General features: G+C 34.3%; 1 protein-coding gene across 6 annotated transcripts in view; it reads left to right on the top strand.

Moving 5' to 3' along the window:
• LOC149410105 (complement factor H-related protein 1-like) overlaps window positions 1-21937 on the top strand; it is a 41503-nt gene extending 19566 nt beyond the window's left edge. For all 6 annotated transcript variants that reach the window (XM_089648786.1, XM_089648789.1, XM_089648788.1 and 3 more), the window contains exons 4-7: window positions 13286-13483; window positions 15209-15414; window positions 19279-19464; window positions 21433-21937. In XM_089648786.1, coding sequence (XP_089504912.1) covers window positions 13286-13483; window positions 15209-15414; window positions 19279-19464; window positions 21433-21911 — 1069 coding nt within the window. In that variant the 3' untranslated portion in view covers window positions 21912-21937. The remainder of the gene's footprint in view (window positions 1-13285; window positions 13484-15208; window positions 15415-19278; window positions 19465-21432) is intronic.
• The last annotated feature ends 4398 nt before the right edge of the window (window positions 21938-26335 follow it).

Below are 26335 nucleotides of genomic sequence, written 5' to 3'. Positions count from 1 at the left end.
AATTGATAGTCCTGCCATCGTTGCCACTATTAAATTCCATGTGCAGACTAGGAATACAAGACAAAATATAACATTCCTATGCAATAAATACACATCAAACTATCAGACACACTCACTTTGTGATGAAAGGTTTAAATCACAGTGAAAAAACAGATAAACCATAGCTGCAAAAAAATATGCAAATTATTTATGAAAACCGTCATTCTAGCGACATCTGTTGATTTAAAAAGTAATTCAGTTTGCTTGCAATAGGCACCTGTAATAGTTGGAATTAAATCAAGGTTCCGGGACGAAAGCAGAGAGGTCGTAAAATCGTCTAAGACGAGAAAGGAACCCCCTATCTAGGCCTGAAAATAAATATTGAAGGGTGTCAGCCAATTAGATCTAAACGAAAGCTATAAAATTTTGAGTAACCAATCAGTGAACGGAAAGGCGTGTGTCTACGGAAGACAAAAGAAATGAACTTTGGACCCGGCGATAAAAAAGATAAGTAATGGCTTCTTCTTTCCCACAAAAATTAGAGGTAAATGCACTATAGAGTAAACATCGACGTTCAAGGGAACAAGTCCTGGGAATGTTTACAATAACTGAGACATTTATGAGGTATCGAACCATTGAAATCGAGGGCTTTGGAAGTTTTACAAGTTGTAAAGCACACACACAAAAATGCAATGAAAAAAATTATAAACGTGATAGTATAAGAGAGGGCGGAAAAACTTAGGGAAATTACTGGCAGAATTTTCAACTGTAGTACAATTATTTATGATAGAAGGAGGGTGTCAAGTTCGATAAAGATCGTACTAAAGAGAGGTGAGAGTTTTGGAAACAATGGAAACTAATCGTTATCAATTTAAGATGAAGCGGACATATTGGTAAATCAATTTTGAATGAGAATCTCTCAAAAAAAATAGACATTTTAGAAAAGTGCGGCGACCGAATGGAAGGATAATACAGAGATTTTGAGCTGCTACAAAGGTCCTAGGGACTTGAAAATTGAGTATCAGAGGAAGGCAATAAAACTGAACATATAGCGATAGATTAAATTCAGGAAACGTAGGCATTTTACATGATTATCAGGGTAGATAGATATTAGAGTTACACAAGACTGCAGAAAAAGTGACATGAGATAAAAGGTTGACAGTCTCATGTGTATTTCAGAGGATAAACAATCGAAATTCGAACATGATTCTTATTTACGTTAAGGTGATAAGCCATTAGAAAAGCGATTAACTTTAACGTTGGGCTTATGAGATATTTATATAAAGCAAAAGAAATTAAAATTAATAGGTTTGAAATAAAATAAAATTTACGAGTCTAGTACCAAAATTTGGAACGTAAACAGATGTCCAGACGTATGATATATGTGAAATCTTGTATGTAAGAGATAGGAGATGGGGCGGAGATCAAGTAAGGCAATAAAAGTGACAGATATCCCAGAGTCAAATTAGGTATATCTCCCATGGAAGTGTGGAAAACTATATATTAATTAATAATAGATGAAGTATGAAATTTTCCTGGAGACCACACACATCGGGAAAAGTGGAGAAAAGATTGTTCGCGCAATATATATGGGATTGTTAGGTATGCATCCACAGGCTTAAAGGACAAGTGTAATGTCAATACCAAATCCTGCAAATGTCCTACCTACCCTTTTACCCATCCCAAAATGTCACCATATTAAAAATATTGTTGCGACACATGTGAAATCTGACAAGTGGTGTCAGTTGCTTATCAGAGTTCGGAGTGATAATTAATATCAGACAGGGCGAATATACATATATTTTGTGAAGTGAAATCAACTAATACTCCTGGAGACGTGTGATAGTCATCAACGGGTGAGTCCATCTTTCCTGCATTCCAATCTGGGCTTATCTTGTGCTCCAGAAGCCCAGATTTATACCTTTGATTATTGCACTGTCCATCGGGTTTGTCGGATGCATATATCGTCCCATAACCTATCATTCGGAGTAGTTTGGGACTGGTCCTTTGGGCGTGTGGCATATCACACCACCTTTAAAATATATAGTGGAGTCGCAGCTTCGCGACACCATTTTTGGTTCTTTCGAGCCGGATTACCAACGGGGTATTTAAAATTAACATATTTAAAGTTATAAATAAATATTATTTCCTCTTTATACTTTGTTAATTTGTATGTACTAGGTTGCATTTGTAATTATTGTTGTGTTTAAATTCCTACATACAATTAATCATGGCGACTAGCGATAGTACTCAGGATATTAAAATCAAGTTAGTAGAATCGAAGATTAATTTGATGCATAATCGTGTTAATGAATTATACGAGAAAGCGAAAAGTATTGCGGACAGGGAGACGAGAAGTTCGGAGGATTTTCTTAAACAAACGGTTAATATAGCTACATATTATGCACAATTTAACACATTTTGTGATGAATTTCATACACTTCAGTTGAAAAAGGATTCAAATTACAATATGAATTTCGATTTATGGAGTAAATTCGAAAATAAGTACTGTTTTGTAGTTTCTATACGCGAAAGCATTATAGCAAAGCAAGATTCATCACGCGATCGACAGAAGTTAAATAATTCACCATTAATTAAGCTCCCACCGATCGACATGCCATCGTTCGATGGTAATCAAGAGAATTGGTCGATATTTTATGAAGCTTTTAAATTAAACATTCACTCAAATGAAAATTTGAATACGTCGCAAAAGATGCAATATCTGATAGGGAAACTCCAAGGAAAGGCGTTATCAGTTTTTGCGGGAATACTTCCGAACGAACAAAATTATTTTTTAATTTGGGAAGCTCTCGAAAAGAAATATCAGGACAAACGCGTGCTAGGTACCTTTTATCTGAACAATATTTTGAATTTAAAATTATTGGCACCTAGTAACCCAAATGAGTTAAATAATTTTATCGAAAGGTTTGCGTCTTCCATAGCTGCACTCAAGGAATTAGGTATTGATGACCTAACCGATTTTATAATATTACATGTTGCACTGAAAAAATTAGATATACAGTTGGTGCAAAATTTCGAAATGTCTATACGGGAGAAAGCTATACCTACATATACCGATTTAATAGAATACATTCGGTCGCATGTCAAAATCTTAGAACGAACTGGGCAAAATGATAATAAAGTTGTTAATAATAAAAACAAAGTTACGCATTCATTCGCTGTGGTCGAACCGAAGTCAAGTAATAATAATCGTAACAGGTGTCGGAAATGTAATCATTCTGATCATGTTGAATTGTTTAAATGTGAACAATTTAACGAATTAAGACCAAATGCTCGCTTTCAGTTTGTGAAATTAAATAATTTATGTGTAAACTGCTTAAGCGATAAACATAAAACTGTGAAATGTCCATCTAAATCGGATTGTAGAATTTGTAAAAAACGACATCACACCGCTCTGCATTTTGAGAGCACGGTGAATACTGAAAGTCAATCGAAAAACGAAGCCATTACATTAATAGCGCGTAATAATAAACATTATAATAATTTTTCTGCGGGTAATATAGCTACGAATGTACTACTGTCAACCGCGCAGTTATTTGCTTATGACAATAAAAATAATCAAGTAACCGTAAGGTGTTTAATTGATTGCGCCTCGCAACAAAATTTAATCAGTTTAAACACTTGTAATGAATTAAATCTTAAAATAATTCCTTTAAATAATTCAGTAGTTAAAAGTGTTGGTTCAGTAGAGACACCAATATTGGGACACGTTGCGTTAAAAATTAAATCCCGCGTTTCAGAAGATACTTATAAAATTAGTCTATTAGTTGTCGATAAAATAACTGATAAGCTTCCTACACAACATGTTGACACAAAGTCATGTGAGCATTTAGTGGGTTTAAACTTAGCGGATGAATCCTGGAACGTTCCATCCGATGTTGATATCTTATTAGGTGCACAGTTATTTCCATATATTCTGCTGGGGAATAAGGTTTTATCTAAACATAATACGAATGCACCACCGGCTATACAGACAGTATTCGGGTATATTGTAATGGGTGAAATACCTACGTGTACGCCGGAGGTTTCGTGGACGTTCGGCCCCATAACCAATGTAGATTTATATAATGCGTTATCCAAGTTTTGGACGATGGAAGACATGCCTATTAAGTCGTTGATGAGTGCTGAAGATGCAGAATGTGAGAAAATGTACCTCGAGTCAGTCCAACGGGATGAATCGGGAAGGTATATTGTATCTTTACCGTTTAAGATAGATCCTAATAATTTAGGTGATTCGCGCCGTGTCGCGCAGCGTCGATATGAATATTTAGAACGGAAATTTAATACGTCGCCAGAATTGCATTGCAGTTATAATGAAGTAGTTTCTGAATATCTGGAAAAGGGATATATGAGGGTTGAAGTTCCGTCTTCATCTAATATTGATGAGGGATATTTCATTCCTCATCACGCAGTAATTCGTAAAGATAAATCAACAACTAAAACTCGTGTTGTATTAGATGCAAGTACAAAGACCAGTTCAGGGTTATCACTTAATGATATTTTGTATACAGGTCCAAATTTGCAATCTAATTTATTTACACTTTTAATTAAATTTCGCTTATTTGCTGTAGCATTAACCGCAGATGTTAAGCAAATGTATCTACGTATAATGGTAACGGAAAACCATCGAAAATATCAAAAAATTCTCTATAGATTTCACAAAGATGAACAAATTGGAGTTTATCAATTTAATTCACTCGCGTTTGGGTTGAACTGTTCACCATTTCTAGCAATGCGAACTATACGGCAGCTAGCGAGCGATGAAAGAAATCGTTATCCGAAAGCGGCGGAAGTTGCAATTAATGATTTATATATGGACGATTTTGTATATTCTGTAAATACTATAAGTGAAGGCATCACTTTGGCTACAGATTTAATGGCGATGTTCAAGTGTGGAGGATTTGAATTAGTCAAATGGTCGAGTAATTCTCCTCATTTACTGGCCCAATTACCAGAGTCGCACCGCGCGACAATGGATTTTTCGGATAAATGTAGCATTTTAGGATTAAAATGGGATCCGATATCTGATTGTTTTCAATTTATGATATGTCCGACGGAGGAAAAAACTGTATGTAAAAGATCAATTCTTTCCACAATAGCTCGTTTATTCGATGTATTAGGTTTGGTTGCTCCGGTAATTTTATATGCCAAATTACTTTTACAAGAGCTGTGGTTAGAGAAAGTAGGATGGGACGAGGAACTACCCCAAAGTATTGTTAATAGATATGTCAAATTCAAGGAAGAATTACCGATGCTTTCTAATTTATATTTACCTCGATATTTGGGAGTAAAGGAGGACTGCACGATAAATATTATCGCCTTCGCAGATGCGAGTATGAAAGCATACGGTTGTGTAATATATCTTCATGTCACGGATAAGGGTGGCAACACTACAATGAATTTGATATGTTCTAAATCCAAGGTGGCCCCTCTGAAAACAGTATCGCTCGCTCGATTGGAATTATGCGCTGCGCTTATTTTATCTAGACTCGTTAGATCTATTATAGATACTTATAGAAATCGCGTTTCGATAAACGATATATTTGCTTTTTCAGATTCAAAAATAGCACTTTCTTGGATTCACTCGTCCCCGCACCGGTGGCAAACTTTTGTAGCTAATCGAGTTAGTGAAATTCAGGAAAATTTACCCGCGAAACATTTTTATCACATAGATGGCGTTACCAATCCTAGTGATTGTTTATCACGAGGACTACTGCCTGCTCAGCTGGTCGATCATTCTCTTTGGTGGCACGGTCCGCCCTGGGCTGCGAACCCAGTATCCGAGTGGCCTGTCGAAAGATTTTCCCCCTCACGAGAGGAGGAGAATACTTTGGAATTGAAAAAATCGCATACATTTACGATAACGTCAATAGAGGAAAATTCTCCGATATATAATCTCGCTTTAAAAATTTCCTCATGGCCAAAACTGCTGAGAATTGTGGTATATATTTTACGATTTATGCGAAAGTTATCACGCTCAACAGTTATAAGTTCCACGGAATTAAACATTGCTGAAATGAATGTATTAAAAGCTTTACAGAATAGGTATTTTAGTGCCGATATACAATTAATACAGAGGGATAAATTATGCTCACCTTCAATCCGAAAACTAAACCCGTTCTTAGATCATAATGGCTTGTTACGTATAGGTGGTAGATTAACAAACGCGAATATACCTTTTGAAAACAAACATCCAGTACTTTTGCCAAGACAGGATCATATTGTCGATATAATTATAGACTTTCACCATCGTGTGAATTGTCATACTGGTGCACATCTCCTTATGTCAATAATTAGACAGCGTTATTGGATCTTATCGGGGAGAAATCTAATACGCAAAAGAGTACATGCTTGTAATTTCTGTTTTAAAACTGCACCTTCTAATATTATACCGCTAATGGCAGATTTACCTACAGCTAGAGTTCAGGAAGCAAAGGCATTTACACATACGGGTGTAGATTTTGCCGGACCAATAAATATAACCCTTTCTAGGCGTCGTGGGGTAAAAAGTCAAAAGGCATATATATGTCTATTTATTTGTTTAACAACGAAGGCTATACATATGGAAGTGGTATCAGATCTAAGCACGGACAATTTTTTAAACGCATTTAAGCGTTTTCTATCCAGACGCGGACCGGTTTCATGTATGTACAGTGACAATGCGACAAATTTCATAGGCGCAAAGAATTGTCTGGATGACTTATATAATTTTTTAGAGGCAAATTCAACTAAAGAAGTTCTTCGCAATGAATTTAACATTCGGAGAATTGAATGGAAGACGATTCCACCCCGCGCTCCTCACTTTGGAGGATTATGGGAGTCAAATATTAAATGCATTAAATCGCATCTGTATAGGGTTGTGGGTACTCAACTTTTATGTTATGAAGAGCTTCTCACAGTTCTGACACAAATAGAGGCTGTACTTAATTCACGGCCATTATGTTTATTAAGCAGTTCTCATTATCCAGAAGCTCTTACTCCGGCTCATTTTCTGATGTCTACCCCGATTCAGCATCTACCTGCTTATGATTTGACTAATGAACGCATTAGTCTACTGAAAAGGAAAGAGCTTTTGGACCACCTCGTTCAATCTTATTGGAAGAAGTGGCATATAGAGTATCTTCACTCTCTGCAGATGAGAAAAAAATGGAATAGTCCCGCGAATAACATTCTAGTAGGTACCATAGTATTGGTGCATCAAGAGGATGCGCCTCCACTTTATTGGCCGGTGGGTGTTGTTGAGGAGGTGTTCCCTGGTAAAGACGGAGTGGTTCGTGTCGCACGCGTAAGGACCCCTTCCGGGAACTTTAAACGACCAGTCGTAAAATTGTGTCCTTTGCCTACACAATAATTATTATTTCTTTATTTCATTATTTTATAAATTTTCGTTTTAACTTTGCAATATTAATAGCGTATTGATAAGAATATTTATATTTCATCTTTCGTTTTACATTTAACTTTTTACTTTATTTGAAAGTACTTAAAATTTCGGAAGGTACTTTCAACGCCGGGAGAATGTTCGCGCAATATATATGGGATTGTTAGGTATGCATCCACAGGCTTAAAGGACAAGTGTAATGTCAATACCAAATCCTGCAAATGTCCTACCTACCCTTTTACCCATCCCAAAATGTCACCATATTAAAAATATTGTTGCGACACATGTGAAATCTGACAAGTGGTGTCAGTTGCTTATCAGAGTTCGGAGTGATAATTAATATCAGACAGGGCGAATATACATATATTTTGTGAAGTGAAATCAACTAATACTCCTGGAGACGTGTGATAGTCATCAACGGGTGAGTCCATCTTTCCTGCATTCCAATCTGGGCTTATCTTGTGCTCCAGAAGCCCAGATTTATACCTTTGATTATTGCACTGTCCATCGGGTTTGTCGGATGCATATATCGTCCCATAACCTATCATTCGGAGTAGTTTGGGACTGGTCCTTTGGGCGTGTGGCATATCACACCACCTTTAAAATATATAGTGGAGTCGCAGCTTCGCGACACCAAAGATAAAAGAAAGGGTAAAGAACGGTGATAAAGAATGATCCAAGTGGAGAAAAGTGATACAATTCAAATTTATCCGTGAAATAAATAAATACGACTTGGAAAATAATTAGTTATAGAGTTATGAGAAATAACAAAAGAATAAAGAAGAACATTGTGCAGGAAAACGTCGCGAATAAAAGAAAATCCAAAAAAATAAGGAAAACTCAAATCTGCGACATAAAGAGAGAAGGTACGGGTGAAAATGGAAAAGCTCATATAGGTGACAATAAAATTAAGTAGATTTTAGACAAATCGAAATTCAAAAATGCATAGTAAAGATTTCAACATGGATTTGATCATTTTTCACGCGAGATGCATAAAATTGAGATCTATATATATGTTATTGAGGATGGACCTATCGCGAATTGAGAAAAAAAAGGAACGCAAAATCATGAGATTTTAACTACATTTTGTATGAACAGAGGACAAAGGAAGCTTGGGCGATTAACGCAGACTTACCCGATTCGGACCCTATCGATTTAGAGTCGTGAGATAAAAACTGACCACCGCCCAGAGCCGGAAAACAGAAGATCGTATGTAGAGACAATTGAAATTAGGGGAAGGTGTGTTCGGATTTGCGAGTTGTTAAAAGATAGAATTGATTATCAAAGGAAATTCAGATACGTCTTTTGGAACCTGAAAGGGTTATAAAATAAAGGTACACACTAGTTTTGGGACAGTCAGTCGAGGTTTTGAAGAGGTGCATACGCCGCAGTACTACGTTTCTTGGTAAAAATTGACAGTGAAATATCTATAAGTATTAAATTTTGAACAAGTCTAAGTGTTAAATTTTAAATAAGTTCCTGGACTTAGAGAATTTGTGAATAGTACAAGTACTAGAATCAGTGAAATTTTAATAAGTCTGTTTAATTTAATCTTACAGTGTTAAAAAAAGATAGATATTAAATTCAGTGCTTAAAAGTGTAAAGTGAGAAGTGCTAAAAAGTGAATTGTGAATTAATTAAAATTTTAAAAATTATTATTTCATTCAAAGTGAAAACATTCAGATTTAATTGAGAGTTTTATCGTTAATCAAGAGTGAACGTGTTCGCGAATTAATATTTAAAAATAGATTATAATTTTGTTAAAACTAATTGTGGATAGGTTAAAATATTGATGAAACCAGTGTAATTTAGAAGAAAGTTTTAACAGATATTTAATTTATTCAGAATCGAAATAATTAAAAGTTTGCGCAATTCGGAATGAATTTTCTTATAAATTTATATAAAAAAAAATTAAAAAGGAGTGAAAATAACAAAAATAGTTCGAACTAAATAATTTATAGTTTTCCGGCACATCTATATCACAAATATCAGCTAATTTATATGAATGAAGCAAGAAATAAAATATTAAATAGGAATAAATAGTCGAAAAGATTTATTTTGAAATAAGTTGGAAAATACAATTAATTAGGTAGGGTTTTCTTCGACAAGATTTTGTTGTGTGGCACCCAACCGGAAAAATCTTGATGAGGGTAAGTTTTCCTTTTATAAATAATTTTCAGGCCCAAGAAGTGAGGAGGCGCAGCTGATTATGGTATATCAATTAAATTATTAAAACAACAAAACAAAGAACTACACATTAATATATGTATATTATGTATTTATCTATAAAATTATAAAATAATATATTGTATACAGGGTGTCCGGAAACTCGTAGTACAAGCGGGAAACTGGTGAATCTACATCACATTTGGAGTCGATTTTGTAGTATAATTTTTTTTTATTTGAGCTTTCGTTATCGAGTAAATCGAGTTTGAAGTTGATTTTTTTTTTTTTTAATCAAATTCTTATAAATTATTACTGAAGATCAAAGTACCCAACTAATTAAAACTATTTGAAAGTAAAACAAATGTAGAAACTCGGATTTGAAGCATTATTTTGAAATCACCCTTCATTTAACCCGGTGTAATCATAAAATATTTCTGCTCTGCAGGGTTAAAACTTCTGTTATTCAACCCTAAACACCAGAAAAAACTTTAACCCTAAAATAGCCGAAAAATATTTTTTTTTGGTTTTTTTTTTTTTTTTGAAAATGCTCAAAAAAAAAAACTTTATGTTTTTTTGGGTTCCCCATGTGGTGTAGATTCTCCAGTTCCCCGCTTGTACTACGAGTTTCCGGACACCGTGTATAAGGAATATATATATATATGAGTAATGTATTTATATATATATGTATTTTATTTATTAATCGAAGCATCGAAATAGTAGCGATTTTTAATACCTACCCGAGGACATATCTATATTATTGGAAAAGAAAATATGTATTTATTAATATTCAAGTTTATGTATAATCATATATCTTATATTTATTTGTTAATATATGTACTCTTATTTAACATATTTTGACAATCGAGATATGTGCACCAATATATATATAATTATATTTATTCTCTATTTAACCTCTAGTAAATTTACTAAATTTGGAAAATGAAATAAATAGTTTAACTTCAAAAAAGGAATAAAAAATATTTTAATTAACTATGCACAATAAAAGGTAACATAACTGAACTATAGAGAGAGGTAGAAATATTTCTTAAATAAACAATCTCACATCTGGGTTAGTGTGTCAGCGAAGGTGTTTATACTATTCGATATGTTTATAAATAAAGTCACTGGAGAACTGTGTCAACCGCATAGTTTGAAAACGACCTTGGCCCTAACTAGATAATTTGTCAGGGTTATAAGGATAATTACCAGGATGCCATTGTACAATGTGCAGCGATTTTTGCGTATTCACAAATACCTATCATTCACAAACAACAATTGAAAATCACGGTTTAGCATGATTTATATCGCATAATTACATGAAACATTTGAATACCATTGATTAGATAGTCGCATAGATTTTTATTAGTTATCTGAAACAGCTGGAAGCTGCGTGCTTACAAATACCTATCATTCACAATCGACAATTGAAAAATCACGGGTTAGTAAGATTTATATCGAATAATTATACGAAACATTCGAATATTATTGATTGGGTGCTCATACAGACCCCCATCAGTTGCCTGAGACAGTTGAGAGTCGTGTACCCTCTTATGTGGCAATCAATCACATGAAACAGTTGAAAAATCACGGGATAGGATGAACTAAATCTAATGTTGAATCCTGGGGAAAGAAAAATACAGTTCATCAAATAGGAGGCAGTGGTCGCTCCTATAACAAGACCATTAACCAAACAAAATAGAGATGACGATTCTCTTAAATAAAAACGTCAAAACCAAACAAAAAGCCTGGAGTTCGATAGCTCTCCAAAACAAACTATCAATAAGATCTTATTTTACTATTATTTATTAGTATCACCTTATTATTACGTATTTATTCGGTTACCAAACCTAGAGCTTCGCAGAGTTCTTGGCACGAGATCCGAGCTTGGGATGCGAGACAAATAGTCTTGTATTGCAAGTTATAAACCTTTCCCAAAACGTATGTATACATATATTTATTCGTATGTACTGTTTACTGGAGAATGCGGACCTGCATACAGCTTGCATTTTAGGTCTTCTGGACTATTCTCGCATTTTCTCTTAAACGTGGAATGAGGATTCACGACCCGTAAGTCCACACCGACCGTGAGTATATGATTGTATATAGGACGAAACCGGTTCGCCCTAAGTAAATTGTAGTCCAAGGAGGGGTTGGAATTTGGGGGTTTCGGGACTCGAGAAGAGACTTGAAGGCAGTGCATGATGACGTGGAAGGTTCATTGGGACGCGGTGACTTAGGCACCAATCAATGAACCGTGTCAAAAGATTGTGCGAATTTCTCGTTGACTCACGATCATCTCGTTTACTTGTAGGAGGTTAGGAGCCAAATTATGCCAGCAAATGGGCTATTCCGAGTTCGTCAAATATGCAATTAACTAATTACATTAACCTACTAAATCAATCTTTACATGTACCTTATAGCAGCAGAATCATAAAGGAGTGGCGCCAAACAGACACAAAAGTTTACCAAAATCAAATTTACTAACAATTAACCATTTGAGTTATATTTAATCACCTGTTCAAATAAATAAAAATCATAAATCAAAAAATTACACAACGTTTGATAGAATTTAATTGCAATATAAATACGGAAATATTTGCGTTCAAGTTCGTAAATAACGTATTAATTAGTTAAGTACATATGTCTATAAAGATATATAGTACAAGAGAGCTTTAAGTAGCTTTCTGTAGATATCAAAGAAATTAAGGGTCCAATTTTCATGGAGGCTTATGTGTTGTAGGGAGGAATTTTCCATCCCTGCGAACACATATGCAAAGCCTTAGAAAAAAAAATTAAATATCGGTCATAGCCAAGAGAGAAGAAAATTTTATATTGTTTTAAACAAATAAAAGAATGGCGAAAAGATGGAGGATATTACAACTTACAAATACGATGCATGATCTGGGCAACAAGTTTGGGGGTACTATTGACTCAATTTATAGAACTAAGCTTACTCTATATCAGCACTTTGTTGTTTCCTAAAAATAGCGTTGGTAATGTAGTTTTAGTGATTTGTATTTAAAAGGGGGTAGTCTGATTAATGAGAGACCGATTGCCATCTCAAATGCACAGACACAATGAAGGCATGCTGATTCTATTCTACAGGTATTTCAATGTAGCCTGCCCTTAGGAACTAGCACCGTTTATCCCCTGTATACTGATGCAAGAGCGGATCACCCGCTGACATTTGATGTTGGCTTCATTAGAACTGGTCGATTCTTCGACTCATTTTTGTGTATGTGGTACGAGGTACCGGAATCTCTTTTTTCTTCTACTCCTTCTGTTACTGTTATATGTTTATGTATTGTCCCTTTTCTGTTTTTTTTTAGAATCCTATTGGTTATTGAGTGTGTCTGATAATTGGTTGTGTATGTATTGCAGAAGAATATTATACGTACTTTACCTATTATGTATTTTTTATTATCGTATTTAGTGAGTGTGCCTATTAGTTAATTGTGTATGTACTGCAGACGAATATTGTATCTTTTCTGTAACTTTTGTTAGCAAGTATTAGTTTGTGAGTGTGTCTGATATTGCAGAGGAATACTGTATGTAGTGATCTTTTCCGCAACTGTTTTTAGTATCCTATTGGTTAGTGAGGGTTTCTGATAGTTGGTTGTGTATGTATTTCAGAATAATATTGCTTGTGTGCAACATTTAGTTTATTTTATTTTTAATTTTCGTCTAATACGTATTGTTCAATTAGATAAGAGTCCTTTAATAATATAAAAATGTGTGCAGGTTGAGCAGTGGTTGCACAGTGCCTGCACCGCCGGAGAATGGAAAACACGAGGTGAACACGAATGAGGCACTGCCGCCTGGTTCCTCGGTGGATCCTTACACACTGCTTTACTACTCCTGCAAAGCTGGATACAATTTGACATCAAATATGTCTCTTTGCAATGAGGGAAAATGGACGACAAATCCAAAGTGTGAAACGTAAGAACGATGATTAATTTATTTATTCACACAAAACTTAAATTTGGATTTGAAACCAAAATATCCAACCAAAATGAATAATTATTTTTTCATCAAAAGGTATAGTAACTCTTATCCGTACCAGATATTTAGTACGGATAAAATTAACTTTATTTACGTCTGTAATCAAATATAAATATAGGTCATTCAACAATTCAATTTTTCACGAATTTAGTGGCAACTTTGCAATTAATTGTGAATTAATGATAATTATTTAAAAAAATTTACTCCACAGATATGAAAAATAAAAGGAATAAAAAAAATTTGAATTGGCGTAAATTAAAATTACAATCGATCGATTTACGTTGAAACAAAATATGTCTTTATATATTTTTTTATATTTTCCATCTTTTTTATATTTAAATTTTATTTTATATTTTCCATCAACAGTGAGCAGGGCAAAATTATTATTTTTATAATAATAAGTGATATATTATCTTCTTTTGTGACAAATGGATATACTGAAATTCTCACTGGGATCTCCCGTGCTGAGGATTTCATTTACATATGATTCAAATTTAGTAGTATGGATGATATGGAATGGAAAATATAAATGTATAAATAATATAAAGATTAATAATTAGTAATAAATAAATATTATTAAAAACCAGTACACAGAAAATAAACTAGAATTTTGAACAAACCAATCCGGCTGAAGTTGTACAAATTACATAAAAAATGCGAGGTGGTTCTGCACCGGGTTTCGACGGTCTTTCAAAAAAACACTAAAAAGTATTAAAAATTATGTTTCTACACCAATATCTAATATAATAAATAACAGCTTCAAGACAGGAATTTCCCCAGCATGTATAAAAAAGCCATAATTACTCCAATATATCATATAAAATTTCTAATTATAGACCTATTTCACTATTATCCAATATATCGAAAATCTTAATCTCAAATGTAAAGAAAGCATTTGACAACATTTCCCATGAAAGACTTGTATTAAAATTAAAAGAAAATGGCATAAACCACATAGCCCTTAAATGGATAGAAAGCTACTTAACAGAGATACCTCAAATTGTAAAATTAAACTAAACATTTAGTACATCACTAACAAATAAATTTGGCATTCCTCAAGGCACGGTTCTCGGTCCATATGTATTTTTAGTTTACCTTTCTGCACTTACATTCTTAAGATTCCAACTTTATTTTAGATAGTTTTTAATGGTGACCAGATAAATCATCAAAATGATAATTAATCACATCTTTAAAAAGTTATATAAAGTCATGGAAAGTGATGAAACAAAAACATTATTAACTGGGTTAAGTAGGTTAGGAGAGGTTAGGTTAGGTTAGGTTAGGTTAGGTTAGGTTAGGTTAGGTAAGGTTAGGTTAGGTTAGGTTAGGTTAGGTTAGGTTAGTTTTGAAGTTTTTTTTTTCATCGTTTCTAATGACTTTATATCACTTTTTAAATTTGTGTTGAATTTTCGATGTGTTGATTTATCAAGGAACCGTTTTTAATGTCATCTTCATAAAAAAAGTAAATAAAATAAACTTTAAAACACGTTTATTAGTAATGCTAATAAACACCTCGGTACACGTTCGCCTAGCAAATTGTTCACGAAACAAACTACTTGAATTCTAGTTATCAATCATTTCACCCATGGGCTAACCTAACTCCACAAAAACATAAGCGTTTAACATATGTATGAATGTTTTTAAACGATTTCTTCTTTACAGAACTATTAGCAGCATTGGATGCATACTACCCAAGATGCCAGACAATGGGGCATACGTCATCCAGAATAATGATGGCGTGTTTAATCCTGGCTCAACCGTCGAAGATTTCACCATCTTGGAGTACACTTGCAACAAAGGCTATGTGGTAACCAAAACAATGTCCTTGTGCCAAAGCACAATGTGGGCCCCCATTCCGGTTTGTCAAAGTGAGTTTTCATGTTTACAGATACCTACTATAAAATATATATATACTACTTATATACGGCCCTAGATTCCGATAAAAAATATCTTGGCATATTTATAGACCTCAAAAAAGCTTTCGACAGCATATCACATAAGTAAATAAAAATCAGTAGGGATTAGTGGAAAAGTCTTAGCATGGATAACTAGTTATTTACATAAAAGACCTCAACAAGTAAAATTACTCAATCAAGTCAGCGATTAAAAATAAAGCGACTTTTCAATACCCCAAGGCACGGTTTTTGGACCATTGTTATTTATTATATATGTCAATGATATATTCAATACTTCCAAATATGGAGACATTGTCTCTTACGCTGACGATACAGTCCTACTACTAAAAGCAACATGGCAAATACAGATATCAATGAACTAAAATTATGGTTTGATGAAAACCTGTTGACTTTAAATTCTAAAAAAACTTATTGTTTACCATTTTTCATTAAAAACAAGAAACACCTAAAGAAATAAACATAATTATCCACTCTGTGAAAAATACAGAAAACCACAAATGCAATATGTTATGCACAAACATAGAAAGCAAGACTGATATTAAGTACCTAGGCATAACAATAGACCAGCGTTTAAAATGGTCCCCACATATAAATATTCTGAACAACAGAATAAGGAAACTAACATTTATATTTAGATGTTTAAGAGATATTTTAAACGAAAAATTACTTAGAACCACATACTTCGCTTTCTGTCAATCAATTATACAATACGACATTATAGGCTGGGGTGGCAAAAATAAAAATCAAACTCAAACAATTTACATATCACAAAAACTAATAATAAAAACCATATTAAAAAAACCCTATTCATATTCGTCCGAACTTTTATTCAAACAATTTAAGGTCAGAAAATTAAGTGCATTATACTTCTACCATGCAACATTACAAATTTATAAAAAACTAAATTCAAAATAAAATCGCACCCTTTAAAAATAACAGAAATCTTAGACAAACGTCAATACTTCCTACTCCTAAATGTAAAAAAACAATAGGACAGTTCAACCATAAATATCTCGGAGTTAAATTTTTTAACTCATTACCAGAAAAAATTCGAAACATGAATGCAAATACAAACGAATTCAAAAGCCACCTTAAAAAGTATTCCGAACAGTTAAACAGTTGAACAGTTGAACTTATCAAATATATACCAATATATCAACACCCCCATACACACAAGCCCTGCTTATTTATGGGGGTACATCAAATACTAATATTATGTAATTAATAACTGTACTATATTGTGTAATTATATTATGTAATTGTTATATTATGTAATTCGTGTATCTTTTTTTTTTACTAATAAAAAAAAAAAAAAGCTGGAGCAGAAACCAAATTTAAACTTAGAAAAAGCTATCGTGATTCTTTTTAATTTAAGGCTGGAAAAAGTTTCATGCGTACTTCGTCGGTTGCGAAAGGAAATATATATATATATCGCTGATCGTCTTATCAGATGAGCGTACATGTCAAACTTATAAAATAAACATTGAACAGAGCGGGATATTGGTCCTTCAACTCCTTTCTTTTGTAAATACCGAACAGAAGTCCCAACGGCTTCCAACCACCTGGAGTCAGTGAGGCTTTGGCAATGGGGAGGGGTATTAAGATCTGGTCACCAAACACTGCAAAAGGCATTCCAAGCAACTGAGATTATCTTTGACTTATCTAGTCGTTTATACACATATTAAAATGCTGAACTAAAATGTTGACTTGAAGTGTACCATATGTCATTGGTGAATATGATATAATTAAAACGACTTTATTAATTGAAGTTGACTGTACTAAGGTGACGTTGCCGAGGCACCTTGGCGTGATCGCGTGGAACGGATGTCAGTGACTGACGTACGCATGGCACTATTTTTTACCGAAATGTGTGAGTTTCACTAAGGAAAAAAGATCGGAGATAGAAATAGACGTGGAAGTCTTCACAAGATGGCACGATAATGGATACAAATCTAGATGGATCTCTCGGCTGCTCGGCTAAGGCTAGCTTTATGGTAAATCCAGGAAATATGCGGCAATCAGAGTTGTAAAAAGTTGATGAGGCGCATGATGTGCGAAAAAATATATTAACACAAAATAAAGTCAGAATCCTAACGACGTAAGGGAAAAAGGCGTTTACAAGAAGCCCCGGTGTATTGGACGAACCTACGTTCGAATACACCCTGGCAAATAATCTAAAATAAAGTGAGACTCTTAATGACGTGAGTGAAGAAGGCATCTTCAAAAATATTTGGCGCGAGGCTCAGACGAACCTACGGTCGAATTTGTTCTAGCAGGCCAAGAAAATCGATCATTTCGTGGGGTTAATTTTAATTAATTCCGATAAACGCGTTATTAAAATCTCAGATGTTTATACATGAATACCTCGGTAAGTTACTTAGTTAGCGACTAGAACAATAAAAGCTGGTGCTTACCGTTATTTTTTCTATTGAAAAACGTTTTAAGTAAAGTATTTTAATGGTAAGACACTGTTTTTAATAATCTCAAACATTAATAATTTTAATCCGTGGGTATCACTCTGAAAAAAAAAATATAGATATGAATTGGTCAGAATTAATCAAAATTTGAGTGTATCGAACATCATATCATACAACTAGATTAAGTTGTTGCCACCTACTGTCAATAACTTGAAGTAAACACCTGGAAGTTTGATGATACCCTTTTTCCAAATCATAATATTTAACAGATGAAAAATGCATCAATCTGTTACCAGGCGGAAAAAAAAGACTAAAACAGTTCGATAACCCTATTTTCTAAACCGATATTAAAATATTTACAAAGCCAGTATGTGGTGATGATATTGACGTCACAAGAACGCTTGTAAAAAAAATTATAAATAGCCTGCCACTGATCACCTAGAGGCTGGCAAATCCTTGCTGCATTGATGCTGACAACCTAGAGGCTGATGAATTCCTCCCGACTACCGACTGAACCAGTCACAGATGCTGACAACCTAAAAGCTGACGAATAAATGCTGGCTACCGACTAAACTGCCCACAGCCGCTGATCACCTAGAAGCCGGCCAATTCTTCCTGGCTACCAACTGAATTAGCCATTGATGCTGAAAACTTAGAGGCTGGCCAATTCTTCCTGTCTACCGACTGAATTAGCCATTGATGCTGAAAACCTAGAAGCTGGCCAATTACTCCTGGCTACCAACTGAATTAGCCATTGATGCTGAAAACTTAGAGGCTGGCCAATTCTTCCTGTCTACCGACTGAATTATCCATTGATGCTGAAAACCTAGAAGCTGGCCAATTACTCCTGGCTACCAACTGAATTAGCCATTGATGCTGAAAATCTAGAGACCGGCCAATTCTTCCTATCTACTGACTGAACCAGCACTGATGCTGACAACCTAGAGGCTGGCAAATTCTTCCTGGCTACCGACTGAATTAGTCATTGATGTTGACAACCTAGAGGCTGGCCGATTCCTGCTGGCTACCAATTGAACTGGCCACTGCTGCATCTGTATACCAGTACAATACTTGTAATTAAAATGTGAATTTTGATTTGAATCATCTTAGTTTTATGATGGTTTGGATATAATACCTCACTGTGTTTTACTTAAATCATTACCAGGGTTGAGGGCTGATGTGTGCCGGTGCTTATTATTTACAATCTTTTCTTGTGCAGCCAAACACGTCACGTACAGTGAGCCTCAAGCAAACCCCGGTTATTAGAGTGGTGCGTCGCCTTAACTTGAGCTCGGTGCTGCAATGACGTCTTGGCGGATTGTATGTACACAAAATACTCATGCGCAGGAATCAATGCTTCTGTGTTGTACCAAGTTGTGATAATGTTTAATTATTCCAGAACTCTGTCACAAGCCGATATCTGACTCTGTGATTCTGTCGTGCAACCCCGTTTTGGAAGACGGCTGTCCTGTTGGATCCATCATCAACCCTTCTTGCAAAGCTGGGTACAGGTCGGATGGACCTCTTGAAAGCATGAAGTGCTTGGGTGGAACGTGGGATATACGACCACCAAAATGTAAACTGAGTAAGGAAGGTTTTTTAAATGTTATATTTCCATATATTTTTCTTCTTTGTCGATTTCCATTCCGCTTCATTCATTAGAGTATTTATATGCTGTAAATGAATTGGGAGCGTTTTATTTGTGTATGACTTTCCATCTATCACGGAAAAGCTCATAAGTATTTATATATGTGTATCTATTTTATATTATATACAAACAAATAGTAACAGCAAATACAAAAAAAGTAACAGTTGTGCGCCTTGGTTTCCTTAAATACAGCTTAATGGATTTATGTGTATGAAATAATTTCATAATTTTGCGTTAGTAAATTGGAGAAATCGAAAAAACTTAAAACATTTTGTAACCTACTTACGATTTTACGTAAAAATATTAAAGTAGTTATTAACTTTATATTTGATGGTTTAGAAAGGTAATCAAGTACCTATCTCATTTGTAAATGTAACAATAATTATAATCATTAATGTAATTGTGTAGACTGTAATGAGAACTTATTAATATATGTTTTCATTAATTTTGGATATTTTAATTTTTTTTTCAAATCGATCAAAATACAAATTGGAAAGCGAAAAAAACACCCACCATTTTCCAAAAAACATCAATTTGCAACCAATGTAAGGAATTTCAACCTTAATATGCTACACTAGCGCCTCTAGCGACTAGAGTTGATGATATTGCCAATATTTACTGGAGTTGGATGTACTATTAATATTATAGGGTATTTGGTTACAGGTATTAAATATTTCATAGTGGGTACCTATAATTAATATACTTGTAATGTCTTATATCTGGTGTGTATATTAGTAATTACCGGGTGACGTGTGTGTTGTATATTTGAGGGTGAGTGTGTGTGAGTATATTGTGTATGCGCATTCAACAATTTATATCATTGACATGATGCGTCTTCTAAATAATTTGGGCAGTGAATCTGAAAAAAATGTCAATGTCAGAAGTTAGACAAATATTATTCAGAGTATGAAGAGCACGGTTACAAAACATTTATTTTTTGATAAATTGAAAGTAAACATAAAAAAAATTACAATGACTGACTTTATGTTTTTTGTAACTAAAATTACATAAAAACACACTTATTTTATTAGACAAATGAATTTCAAACGGTATAGTCACCTAACTTTCTTGTAGTTTCACATAAAAGTAATTCAAATTTTTTTTTTCGAATTTCAGTCGGAACTTTTGGTTTCATTTAATTATTCTGTGGTTAACTTCTGTGTTTGAATATATATCTTGGTGTTTTCTCTCTCTAAAACCGTTTATATATTTATTTTAATATTTCTTACAATGACGGTAAGGGAGACCAACGATTTCTTTGAAACCACGAGCTGTTCCCAAAACCTTAGCAATTATTAAAAATTCAAAAGAATTTTCAGCTAACGGTCGGTACCTCTGGCTTAAAGGTGCACATTTTATTTTTTCCGTGGTTAACTTCTGGATTTGAGTATAAAGTGTGTTTTTTTCTGTTTCTAACAACGTTTAGATCTTATTTCTACCAACAACAATAAGATAGCGACAACAATTTCCGTGAGACCATATGATTTATTCTCAAAAACGAAAGAATTTACCAGAGGGGCTAAAATTAATTAGGGACAGACGTTCGGTAGTCAATATTATTGTTTAATACTCTATGTATAAATGTTAAATCAGATACTTCTGGACTTTGCTGAAAAGATTGAAATTTACATTTAAAGTTCGGCCGGTTGGTGGCTGAGTTCACATCGTGTTTGGGTCCCACCCAGGCGTAGTGTGTTCAATTCGTAGACTGGCTTCATCGCAATACAAACAACATTTTCCGCTTAATGTGATGGTAGTGGGAGATTTTCAAGTATTTTCAGGTTACTCGTAACCCGGGAATATTTATCTTTCTTTAAAAAAAATATTGTTGTATTTGGTGGTAATATATTATTTCATAAACTTGTTATCAATACTTCCAATGTTATCAAGGTTATTTATTTCCAGTCACTTGCAACCTGAGGCCATCAGATACTGTGAACTTCGCGTGCTACAATTCTGATAATTCAGAGACACCTTGTCCAAATAAGATAGCATGTGGCAAAACCATTTACTTTACTTGTAAGGAAGGCTACACCCGCGCTGGTGGAAGCTTCGGAGGGATGTTCTGCAGCGGCGGCCAGTGGGACAAACCCATGCCCAAATGCTCCCTAAGTAAGTCAAATGCAATCATTTTTAAAGTTGAGGCTTGGAGTAAAGTTTTGAGGTTGTCGATTTCAGCGTACCTGTCAATACTTGGGTGTATTTTAAAAGTGAAATTACTATTATTGTATTACTCGATATCTTTGACCATTCACTTTCAAGTCATACATTGTCTTCTCTTTCTACCGTTCATTGCTGTACGTCTCATTGTTACTTTAAAAAAACTACATCATATCGACTTATTCGACTTCATGTCTCATTCTAGTGCAGAGATAATGCGTTAAGTCTTCTCCGACTTCTTAAACCATTCAAACCACTCCCTAAACACTCATGAATCTAATAAAAACAAATATTGAAATAATCCGTTTGGTAGTTTTTGAGTCTGTAGGGGACAAACAAAGATACAATCATTTTAATCAATGTTATTAACGAAGGCTTTATATTATGTATACATGGTGTATCAGCACGTATCCGTGGGATTTTAACCAGTATTTTCTTTAGAATATTTGGACTAAAACTTGTATCTAGATGTCTTTTTGCTGCCGATACTATATTTGTTTCAAACAAAGTAGTTTTTTTTTTTTAACATTATTTCTGGCTTTCACCCTTCAAGGGTGTTCTTGGCCATCATTTTAAATTATTGAGAAATGAAAGGTGAATTTAAATATTAATTTTATTTAAATGGGCAAATTTCAAAATTATAATGAAAATTGGAGTCGAGTTCAGACTTAGAAGAGATGAGATGTTGAATGGAGGGGAGGCAATTTTAGATAAGGCTTTTTTTTTTTTTTTTTCCTTAGGTTTGTCAACAGTGATTCATATCAAAGCTCTCGAAATACAATTACATTAATTAAACTTGGTTGATACTATCACTAATTACAGACAAACACAACATTGATGAACACAACACTGTAAGTAAAGACTAATGTACAATGTACATGTATGCACCTACATGCATACATGTATACACACATACATACACTTACATATACATTTCATAACAGCAACAGTAATTATTTTTTAGATCAACACGATAGGTAGCTTTAAGGACGGGTTGTTTCGGAGAATTTGAAGAATTCTTCAAATTTCAACGTCAATTTGCGAGTTCTGTGAAAGATATTTTCTAGTTCTGTTATTATTTCAGTTCTGTCAAGCAACTAGCCTATAATGATATAATATCAGAACTTGAATAGGACTTTCACAGAACTCGCAAATTAACGTTGAAATTTGATGAATTGTTCAAATTCTCCGAAACAACCGGTCCTAAGTCTTGTTTACGTTTGATTTGAAGGTGGCCAATGATGACATTGACAAATCAATGGGATGACTTTTATATGTATCGTTAAAATAACGGCACATTCTTGGTAAAGGTGAGTCATACCCCAGCTTAGTTTTATATTTTTAATTATGTAACGGAATATAATGTATAAGTCGGCAACCAATTCTAGGAACGTTGAACATAATTTGATAGAGTAAAAAAGGGCAGTTTATTAGAGCATTAACAGTTTTGAAAAGAAAATTTAAATCAATATTTAGTCTTCTCTGTTCAAGGGTGCGTACATTATAGAAATTTAGTCTATCGGTGTAATGAGGAAGTGATCGAGCTCGCTTATCACAATACGCTAGGTGGTACATAAAATGTTTTTGAACCCGCTCTATTCGCTGAATATGAACTTTGTAGGTTGGACTCCATATAGAACTTGCGTACTCCAACACGTTGCGGGTGAAGGAATTGTACAGCGTTATTTTTGATTTGGGATTCTGAAAATATTTACTATTTCGTCTGATAAATCCTAGCATTTTCAGGGATCTAGAAATAATGCTGTCGATATGAGGTGTGAAAGTTGGTTTTTTATCAAATATTACGCCTAGGTCCCGAATGGTTGTGACTTCCTGGAGTTTAGTACCGTCGATAAAATATTGAGTTGAGATAGAGTTGCGTTTACGTGTAAAAGTTATGTGGACACATTTTAAAGAATTCAGAAACATTCTATTTACAATGCACCACTTAGAAACTCTGTTGATATCATTTTGAAGAAGTATTGAATCAAGTAATGTGTGGATAATTTTAAAAATCTTACAATCATCGGCGAACAATAAAATTTCAAAATCCAAAATAACATCGCACAAGTCATTTATAAAAACAAGGAACAAGATCGGGCCCAAATGGGACCCTTGAGGTACTCCAGACGGCACATCTAATCCTCTTGACTCATAACCATCAAATACTACTCTTTGTTCACGGTCAGTTAGATAGGAGTAAAACCAGTTTAGCAAGGTACCATGAACACCCATGCGTTTTAGTTTATGTATTAATAATCTGTGATTTACCTTATCAAAGGCCTTGCTAAAGTCAGTGTAGATGCTGTCTATCTGTTGACCTTTATCGACAGCTTCGGTTAAGGTAGTGACATAGCAAAGTAAATTAGAGGATGTAGATTTCTGGGAGAGAAATCCATGCTGTTTTGGAGTAATAAGATTTTTGAGATGATAATTCAGACTTGGACAAATTATTTTTTCTAAAATTTTAGCAAATGAACAAAGAATGGAGATGGGTCTATAGTTTGTGACGACGTGAAGGTTGCCACTTTTAGGTATAGGTACAATATTTGCTTGTTTCCATCTTGTTGGGAAAACGGATGAAGACAACGATTTCCTGTAAATGATAGTTAGAGGGAGTGCGAGACTGTGTGCACACTTTTTAATTAGGATAGGTGGAATTTTGTCGGGACCCGGACCTTTGCTCTGGTCGAGGTTAAGCATTGCTATTTTTACATCGTGCACACTAATATTTACTGTGTGCAGAACGCCGTTTGATTTATCAATTGAAACGGGATGAGGTTGAGTCTCTTCGTTGCCTCTTATGTTATCTTTCTCATATACTGATGAAAAGTGTTGGGCAAATAGTTCACTGCTTTCCTCGCCATTGGATGACTTTTTTTCTCCATACGTCATATTTTGGGGGATAGTACTGTTATTTTTTTTCTTTTGTTTGATAAATCTCCAAAAAGTTTTAACGCTATTATGATTAACCAGACACGATTCGATTTATTGAATATATTTAAAGTAGCAATAACTAATGAGTTTGGAACAACGAGTGCGTAAGAGTTCGTAAGAATTTCTATCACGAGGATTTTTATATTTTTATAGAGAAGGCTTGATAGAAGAGAGGATATTTGTTTAGAGAGGGACAACCAAAAAATATGTGATCTAAAGTTCCCACTTCTAGACCACAGAATGTACAATCTGAGGAGTCAACGACGTGAATTTTAAAAAGATGGGAAGGAACGGAAAAATGTCCGATCCTCATTCGAATGAGTGAAGAAATTTCTTTTTTGGAAAAATGAGGGAATTGCTGAAACCACGGTTTTGGTGGAATAGTACTTTGTATTGAGGCATAGCAGGCTCCCTTGGATTAACTGGCAATGTGCCAATACTCAGACCAAACATTGCAAGATCTATCTTTGATGATGGAAAAAATGTCAGATAGGGGAATGTGGTTTACGAGGGTAACAACAGGGTTGGACGCTCCTTGTTTTGCCAAGGCATCCGCAATATCATTACCCATGATACCAACATGTCCAGGAATCCAAATCAGAGTTACAGTTTTACCAGAGCTTTGAATGGAGGCTATCATCTCTCGAATAAAGCATACAAAGTGATCATTAGGATGAAGAAGAGGACTGGATTTAAGTTTTTGGAGGGAACTGAGAGAGTCAGAGAGAACGAGGGAATGTTCGAAATTATTTTTGATTATATATTTGAGAGATTCTATTATTGCAATGCACTTGGCTGAAAATATTGAAAATTGATTTGAAATTGAATGAAATATTCTGTCATTAGAATTATTGTGGTAAACGTTAATACCTATACCACAGTAAGGAGAGTCGGGAAATTTGGATCCATCAGTAAATAAAAGGGAAAAGTTGGACCATTTAGATGAAATAATGTCATTGAAAATATTATTGACAGTTCGGGCCGGGAGATTGGAATGACTTTTAAGGATTCCGATCCCTTCAAATATTGTTGGGGATAGGGTGACATGACTATATTTTAATTTGTATAAGGGAAGTAGATCATTTTGGATGATGTGAAGCTCTGAGAGAGACTTAAAATTTTTACAAATGTCAGGAAGAGGTTTAGTTGAAGCTTTGATTGTAGATGAATGGGTTGAGTCAATGAACAACGAGACGCTGGGGATAACCTGATGACATTTAGAATTTAAACATTTAAGAACAAATTTGTCAGCAAATAGTTGACGCCTTAAATAAAGAGGAGGATCAGAACATTCTACTTGAAGGGAATTGATGGGTGACGATTGCATCGCTCCAGTTATAATTCGCAAAGATTAAGATTGAATTTTGTCTAATTTATCAAGTACATTTTTTGAGGCAGTACTAAAAAGTGGGCAGGCATAATCGAGATGACTTAGAATAAGTGCGTTGTAAAGCAACTTAATGCAAGTAGGGTGAGCTCCACACCAAACGCCAGATAATGATCTGATGATATTTAATTTTTTTTCGCATTAAGTAACTAAATTATCAATATGGGAAGACTATTTAAGTTTCCTATCAAATGTTACTCCCAAAAATTTTACTTCAGCGTTGGGGATTGGAGAATTTTTAAATAAAATTTGAACGGGGGGAGGTTTTATGGCGGTTTGAGAAGGTGACACACTGAGTCTTTTGGATTGAAAGTTCAAAACCAT

Source organism: Hesperophylax consimilis, chromosome 28 (genome assembly GCF_061612785.1).
Source record: "Hesperophylax consimilis isolate HC1 chromosome 28, BYU_Hcon_1.0, whole genome shotgun sequence".
In the NCBI taxonomy this organism is placed as follows: domain Eukaryota; kingdom Metazoa; phylum Arthropoda; class Insecta; order Trichoptera; family Limnephilidae; genus Hesperophylax; species Hesperophylax consimilis.
This window is presented reverse-complemented; position numbering and strand designations above follow the sequence as displayed.